The 8220-nt window shown below is 58.3% G+C and overlaps 1 protein-coding gene across 2 annotated transcripts in view; it reads left to right on the plus strand.

Moving 5' to 3' along the window:
- The first annotated feature begins 6 nt into the window (after positions 1–6).
- Positions 7–8220, plus strand: part of SLC6A17 (solute carrier family 6 member 17) — a 22156-nt gene continuing 13942 nt past the window's right edge. The window contains exons 1-2 of one of the 2 annotated variants that reach the window (XM_015650902.2): positions 7–231; positions 7050–7446. In XM_015650902.2, coding sequence (XP_015506388.1) covers positions 7164–7446 — 283 coding nt within the window. In that variant the 5' untranslated portion in view covers positions 7–231; positions 7050–7163. Of the gene's footprint in view, positions 232–7049; positions 7447–8220 lie in introns of those variants that run through there. The other variant, XM_015650903.2, reaches the window with a different exon arrangement.

The raw sequence follows: 8220 nt of genomic DNA on the forward strand, positions 1-8220 counted from the left end.
GCGGGGCGGGGGACCCGGAGCGGAGCCACCGGGACCCGGAGCATCACGGCGGAGCCGCTCCCGGGCACTGCTCGCCTTTCCCGGCCACTGCCGCTAGCCCGGCTCCCCGCAGCCCCGGGGGGGACCTGGCTGATTTCTACCGGGAATTTGCGCCGTTTCCTCCGGGACCGGGCCAGTTTCTCCTGGAATCGGGTCGGTTCCATCCTCCCAGGGAGGCGCCGCAGAGCCGAGGTAAGGATGCTCCCCCATCCCCGCTCTCGCTGCCGGGGTCTCCCCGCCTCGCTGGCGGCTCTGGGAGCCCCCTCCCCAGCGGGGTCTCTTGCGGGGGGTGATGCTCAGGGCCGGGGTGAGGTTCACGGAGGGGACACCCCGGCCTGGAGGCACCAGGCGTGGCCCTCTGGGTGGTGGCACCCGGGGCTGGGGGGACGTTTAGAGACGGCTGAAGCCACTCCAGGGGTGGGGGGGTCACCGCCGGGGGTGGCCGGGGGCTCCTGCCCGGCTCATGCTGGTGGGGGGCTCATCCCGCTCCAGGATGGGTGGGAATGCAGCCTCCAGGTTGACCTTGACGATAACATTGGGAGAGGAGAAAGCGTTCGGCTGCAATGAATATTTCAGTCCTGGCCCCTGGAGTGATGGGGTTTTATTTTCCCCTTTTTTATTTTGATGCTGTTCCCTGAGTGTGGATGGTTGGGTTTGAGGTAGAAAATGGGGCTTGGGGTCCTGGTTTTGTGAAATTCCCGGTATTGGGTGTGGGGAGCCCTTGGCCCGCTCTGTGCACCGCTGGATACACCCAGAGGTGTGTTTTTCAGCCTGGCCTCTTGGCCAGGTCCAAATTTCCATCACCCCAGGAATGTGGGGCTCAAACCAGCTGAGAAATCTGCTCCCAGCTCTTTGTAGAGGACCCAGAAGGTGAAATCCTGCTTCCTGGATCACGCCTTGGGTCTGAAGCACCTGAGGTTTGAATCCGTCAGGAGCTGATGTAACTATTCCTGGTCCTGGTAGGAAAAAAACCTGGAGCAGCGCGGCAGCTGAGCTATTCTCGGCAGGGCAGAGAGCTCCTCGTGAATATTTCTCCAGAGGTGTCAGGACTAGGTCAAGGAACCTGGCTGGGGGTGTGACTGCTCCAAGGGAAATAAAATGTGGGTCTGAGCAGTCCTCTGGGATGAACCGGAGATGGCTCTGCTAAAATCAGTAGGAATAAAATGGTTCAGTTTAAATCTGGAGTGACTCCACTGCTACCTCAGGCTTGCACCGAGCAGGGATTCAGAGCAGGGAATCTGGAGTTAGAGCTGGAGTCACGAGGATCAAATTTACCCCAAATCAGACACTGACCTGCGCACGTCCAGGCGAAACCATCACCTCGGGAGGCGAGGCCCTGCTTTTACCCCTTCCCGGGCTGGGTTTGGACTTGTTTGTTTACAAACGTAGCAGCAGCTTGATGAATTACAACAGGGAAAAGCAGCGCTTACGGCGGGGTTTGGGTGCTGCCCGTTTGCTGCTTTTTAGGATAAATCTTGGCTGGTTTGGGGTTCAGCCAGGAGCCTTTGGCTGGAGTGGGTGAGTTACAATGGATCACAGAGGTCGAAGTGGCAAACGATCATCTGGTGAATCAAACGGAGCCCTGAAGGAATCATATGATGGTTGGCTTTGCTCTGGTGTCACGTTATTGCAGCTGTGTGTGTTTTCGTGCCGCCGAAGGAGACGTGAAAGGAGCCCAAAGGCGATGAATCAACGGGCTCATACGCTTCGTGACAAACCCAGGAGCCAGGGCTGCTCCTCCGCCCGTGTCCATCTCGTGATGCTTCCGGAGGCTTCTGCTGGGGACAAGAGGCGCTGTCCTGTCCCAGCCGTGCCCCTCTGAGGTGGGACCCAGCCTGGCTGGAGCAGGGGGCTGGTGTAGCCCCAGCTCTGCTTTCCTGTAGAGGAATTGGGGTTATTTTTAACACCTGGGTGCTGGAGGAAGCCGCTGGGGTGGGTGGAAGGCAGAAGCGGGGGCAGCTCTGATTCATCAGCTCTCCTGTGTCACGATGCTAAAGCGGGACGGGGTTTGCACGGGAAGGACAAGGAGCGGCTCCAGCCCCTGGCAGGGAAATGCTGCCCCTGCATTCCCTCCAGCCCCAACAGCCCTGGGAAGCTTCTGGCAGGTGTCCCCGTGCTCTGTCACCTGCTCACGCTGACCCCGTGTGAGCTTTGTGCCTCCCCGGGGTGGGTGTGAGGAGGGGACAGCCCTGGTGGCACTGAGCCACCCCTGGCCTTTCCCGGGGGGTGGGAGCCGGGTGCTCATTAACGGGGCTCGTTCTAACGAGGGGAGAACGGGAGCAGCCCTAAGGACCCCAGATGGTGAAACCCTTCCCTGTGGAGCCAGAGGCCGAGCAGGGAGGAGCAAACCCCAGCACGGAGCAGATTTAAGATGGAGGTGTCTTGGACCAGCCTTGGCTGGTGGAAAAGGAAGGTTTGTGTGGCAGAGGCTGGGGGAAGGTCCTGTGAGCTGGGCAGGGGAGGGCAGAGCTGCAAAAACTCTGCCTTGGGCACAAATCTCTTCTCAGGGCTTTGGAGAGAAGTTGGGATGCTGCTGGGAGGGTCCTGCCCTTGGTTTCCTGTGGCTGGGAAGAGCAGGATGCTTCCCAAAGGACCAGGGCAATCCCCATCCCATCACAGAGGCTCTCCTGACCTCAGGGAGCAGCAGGAAAGGGCCTGGAGCTGGTTTTCTCATGACTTGGGCTCAGAGTGGGCTGTGCAGCCAGGTCTCCTTCCCTTGGCTCTTGGGAGGGACAGGAGGGATCCGTTCTCCTTCCCTCTGCTTCCCGGGCTCGCGGCTCCTGCCTGACCTTGGATGTGTCCCTTCTCCTCCCTGTTCCAGTCCCCCCAGCTGCACCGAGCAGCCTGGCCCTGCGTGCAAGGTTCCCCTGGCTCTGTGTGTGTCAGGGAGGATGAGCAGCTGCAAACTGATGCTCAGATTTCCCAGCCCGAAGCTGAGAGTAGATTTCCACCTCCTGAAATCCCTCAATTCCTCTGTCCCCACTCCTCCCTCCTTTCCCTGCTCTGTGACCTTGATGGGGTGAGCTGGCCTGGTGAGCTGGATGCTTCCCCAGGAACATCTTCCCCCTCTCCTTTAGGAGCTGTGGGGGGTTTGTGTGGAAGCTGAAATGTTAATTTTTAATTCACCCAATCTCATCTTGTGGCTTTTCCTGCCTCAGTTTCTCTTTTCTGGACCCAAACAAGGGATAAATGTAGAATTTGGACACAGAAGTTCCCCTGCGCCCCATCATTTGGACCCAGAGCACGTTTGCTGTCGGTTTGCTGCTCTCCTTGGGTTCTGCTGTAAATCCCCATCTCCTCCCTGCCTTCCCCTGCGCTCCCAGGCCCAGCTGAAAGCTTTGCTGACACATTTCCAGCCTGTTTATTGCTCCCCAGCTGCCTTCCCAAGAAAGCAAGGATGGGCTGAGACAGGACACGTGGCTCGGAGCCTCCCTCCTCCCCTGACCCCTGGGGGATGTGGGGGGTCTTCACTCATCCCAAATTGCAGCTTTTCCCCAGTGGCTGCTTTTGGGATTGCTGGGAGCCTGTGAGCAGGGATTAAACCCCCTGGGTGTAACGAGGCAGCAGCTCCTCCATCCCTGCCCTTTCCCTGGTGGGTTGGATCCAGTTTGGATCCCATGGCAAACCAGTTCCACGTGCCTCGGAGCCACCGCAGCGCTGCTTCCCACGCCAGCCCAAAGGGATGCGGTGCTCAGGGTCACCCCCTGTCACCTGGACGGGAGGATGTGGAGGAGGGACCTTCGCTCTGTGCCCAGGGGTCTGGCCTGGGAGTGGTGGCTGCTTCCTGAGGAGTTAAATATGAAGGGATCTTGTAGTGGGAATCCTGTTCAAGGACACCCCCAGGGACATGGAGCAGGACGAGGTGAGTCCTCCCCTCATCACGCCTGTTCAGGGACACCAGCACTGACCACAGCACAAACTGCTCCTTTCCAGGGTCCCCTGTGGGAAAAGTTCCCTCTCCAGGTGGGTGGCCCCAGCACTGGTTTTACCTGGGCAAAGCTGTGGGTGCAAAGGCAGCCCCGGTCTGGCAGCGTGAGTGAGGTTCTTGCAATCTGTGGGCTCTGAAAGACCCTAATCTGTCTTCTAAAGAGAGAGAAAAAATGCACATTTAAGAAAATTAAGGTCATGGGGACTAAGTAAACAAGGCTGAATCTCCATCTGTCGGTGACAAGGGTTTTCTATCTCTCTCCAGCCCGGAAAGCTCCTGGTTGTCAGCTGATCTGCCTTGTCTTTCTCACAGGGTGGTTGTTATTTTTGGCAGATGAATTTTTGATTAAATTCCCTTTTCAGCCAAAGAAACGCACAGAAATACCTTTCTCAGATGGATTTGGACTGTGCTTTTTCATTTGAGGGTGCAGATCTTGGGGCTGATGCAAAAGGCTGGGGAAATGAACAGGAAGACCCCTGCTGACCTCGCTTTCCCTGGATCGTGTTCCTGTGCTGTGTGGGCTGGTGGCTTCATGCAGGTTCTGGCTGGGCTCATCTCCCAGCTCCGGCAGAGATGGGGATGGTGAAGGCTGGGTGTGCTCATGGAATTGCTGCTGGGAATGATCCTCTCTCCTTCAGGCCTGGATCTCTGCCAGGCACCACCACCATGCCCAGGCTGGGGCTGAGCCACTGGGAGACAGCAGGAGCTCCCCAAAGCAGCCATGGGGACACTGCCAGAGCCATTCCAGGATCAAGATTTGGATCCCTGCTATGCTTTTCCCCTCTAGTTTAGCTCGGGCACGTCTCCCACGGGCAGGAAGACTTGTACCTCCATCCTTTACTCTGATGCCAATGTTCAGAGAGCCCTTCCCTGTGCCATTAGAGCAGCCAAGCAGCCCCACTGATTGCCCAGATCCTTTGGGAATATTGCTGTCTGGAGTGTGCTCCAAGGCTCTGAGAGCCTCTGGGGCTTTGTAGGTGCTGGGAGGACTCGGCTCCTCCAGGATCTGTGTTCTGGTGCCTCTCAGCTGCTCAGAACAGCTCGGGGAGACCCTAAACTGAGGAGAGGGAGAGGCTGAGATCCAGAGGGATGTTGTCCTGACTCCATGGTGCTGGCCTGGATCAGCACCACCTGCCCTGGAGCTCGGCACTTCCAAGGGGTTGGGCTGTCCCAGGAGAGCTGTTTGGGTACCCTCACCCTGGGCCACTGAAATCTTGGGTTTGGCCAGTACATCCTGGACCTTCTTGTCTCTCTCCCTCATCCTGAGAGACACTTGGGCCCCAAGAGTCCTCCTGGTGCTCTGGAGAAGCTGCTGAGCAGGCAGGGAGCAGTGTCAACCCGCGGGTGACTCAGCCAGGTCTGCACAAACCCACGCAGAGCCCGAGCCAAAGCTGCTGGAATTCCTTGGCTGAGGCCGTTCCCCTGCTCCGTGCCCATCCCAGCCCCGGGCAGCCACGTGCCGGTAATTGCCACGATTGAGCCGTGAGCGGTTTATGTGAATGAGCCCTCGTTAGGAAATTAAACATCGCTGGCCTAGGCTTGAAAAAATAACTCGAGCGGCTTCTCCGGAGGAGCCGGATCCAGGAAAGATGTGGAGCTGAGATGGTTGCCTGGCAACGGATGCAGCCGACAGTTGAAAATAGATTTTTTTCTGATAGGAACAGGGCCTGGCAAAGGGGGAACTTCTGTCAGGGGTGAGAAAACACCAAGGTGAGGGTGGGTGAGGGGGAGGTTTCCTGCTCCCGGTGCCTTGCTCCTGGGCTGGGACCCCGTGATTGGGATGGGATTTGCTGCCTGGGCTGAACCCACTGCCCTGAAATGGGTTGGACTGTGGGCTGAATTGCATTAAAAAGTCTCGAGGGAGAGAAGAGCTGGGGATGGCTCTGGGAAAGCCCCCAGGGTGGGAGGAGGTGGCGCTGCTGCCCAGCTGGGGTGGGTCAGGTGTCCGAGCACAGCAGCATCGCTCTGTCCAGCCCAGCCGGGTGTCCCCTGGGAGCAGAGACGGAGAGGACAGGAAAAAGGAAGTGTAGCTCTTCGGGAGGGTCACTTTTCCAAGCTGAGGGATTTGTTATGGGAGTTCTGTGCACCATGGTCCAATCCAGGAGGGAACTGCCCATCTGACCCCAGCTCTCCCAGCATGGAGAGGAGGAATGTGGTTCTTTCCCAGTTTGGGGATCCCTGGCCCAGTGGAGCAGATTTTCATGATGACACCAAGATTTTTGAGGCAGGCGAGAAATCTGCAGGGCTGGGCTGGGCTCTGGACACCTCCTGAGGTGCTTCTGTGCAGGATTGCTCCTCCTGACCCACGCTGAAGGCTGGGAAAGAGAAGGGGCCAGGGTTGATGGCTTTGCCTTGGCTGCTGCTGTTTTTGCAGCCGTTATCTGCTGTAAAGCTGCCAGGGGAGATTTAGCATCAGGCTCCAAGGCTTTTAAGTCACTCCTGATAACTTCCTGGGATGCAGAGATAGCCTGGGCATTTGTCACTGTCCCCTGAGTGCTTCCAAGCTGTCGTGGAGCAAAGCCTGGGCTGTGCTGATGGTCAGGAGGGGAAGGAGCAGGACAGGGAGGGCAGAGCCTTGGCCAGGGCTGGATTTGGTGACAAGCTTTGTGAGGTTCAGCTGCTGGGCCAGAGGAGTTAGAGGGGAGGAGAGGTTGTCACAGAGATGTGACCAGCTCCATCACCTGTCACTGTCCCCTGGAGCCCAGAAATTCCTCTCTCGGACACAGGAGGCTCTCCTCACTCTCCATGAGTGAGAGCAGCTGTGGCTGCCCCATCCCTGGAAGTGTCCAAGGCCAGGTTGGGTGGGGTTTGGAGCAGCCTGGTCTATGGAAGCTGTCCCTGCCCATGGCAGATGTGGGGTTGGATGAGCTTTAAGGTCCCTTCCCACCCAAACCATCCTGGCATTCTGTGATTCTCATCCAGAATGCTGCTCCTGGTCCATCATTCCTGGAGCAGGAGACCCTCCTGGTTCAGATGAAGGTCCTCAAGACACGGGGGGATGGACCCCCTCCTCCCCCGGTGCCACCAGGTCACCTGGGGTAAGACAAAACCAATGACCCCAGCTGACCCCTTCCCCACCCAGGTCCTGCTGATGAAGAGGAGGTGAGGCCCGAGCCGTAGCTCACGCTCTGCGCTGTTCTGTGGGACGTTCATCCCCGACCCCATCCCGCCCCCGGGGCCGCCTGGAGCCGTCCCGATGCCGAAGAACAGCAAGGTGACGCAGCGGGAGCACAGCAGCGAGCATGTCACCGAGTCGGTGGCCGACCTGCTGGCCCACCAGGAGCCCGTGGACTACAAACGCAGCACCCTGAACGTGACGGGGGAGACCTGGGACAAGCAGAAGGAGGGAGATGAGGACCTGGATGCGGAGAGGCCGGCGTGGAACAGCAAGCTGCAGTACATCCTGGCGCAAATCGGCTACTCCGTGGGGCTAGGCAACGTCTGGCGCTTCCCCTACCTCTGCCAGAAGAATGGAGGAGGTGAGAGATGGGGCAGGGATGGGATCAGCCCTTGGAGAAGGGGTTTGACCCAATCCTGCCTTGCTGCATGTTGGGGTGAGGATCCCAGGGCTAATTTGGGCTCTGAAATGGGTTTTTTGGGCTCTCAAGTGATGTTTGGGCTCTGAAGGGGGAAAGGGCTGCCAGAAGCTGTGCTGAGATGGGCTCTTCCTCTTCGGGAACCACCTGCCCTCTCCAAAGTCATGCTGAATCCCAGGCTGGGAGCCAGGAGCCAGGATTTCCAATTCCTGTTGGGGCAATTTGGAAATGAGGGCTAAAAAGGGAAGAGTCTCTCCATTTCCCTGGGTCCTGGAAGCCACATTTTGTGGTTCTACCCCATTCCCAAATCCTCCTTGCAGCCAGCCCATTCTCTCATCCCACTCCACACCTCCTCCTTGGGCTTCCAGAGTGCCAGGTCCTTCCAGCTGTGCTGAGCCCCAGCGCCCTTCATGACACTGGTGGCAGCGTGGGTTCCTCATCATTAATCCAAACCCAGCCCCTTCCCAGCCCTGCTGGAGGGAGCCGGACCAGCCCAGTGGCCCCATCCCCCCGAGCTCTCTGTGCTCCCAGTGCTGCATCCTTTGCTGTGGCCTCAGCCCTGCAGCTGCTGAACCTGCAGCACTCTCAATAATTCAAACATCTCCGGTGTCATCGTCAGGATGAGTCATTGTGCCAAACAGAGACCTGTGCAGTCAGCACTCCCCTCCTGGGGCTGCTCCCTTCCCTTCCCTTCCCTTCCCTTCCCTTCCCTTCCCT

This window comes from Parus major, chromosome 26 (assembly GCF_001522545.3).
Source record: "Parus major isolate Abel chromosome 26, Parus_major1.1, whole genome shotgun sequence".
Taxonomy (NCBI): Eukaryota; Metazoa; Chordata; class Aves; order Passeriformes; family Paridae; genus Parus; species Parus major.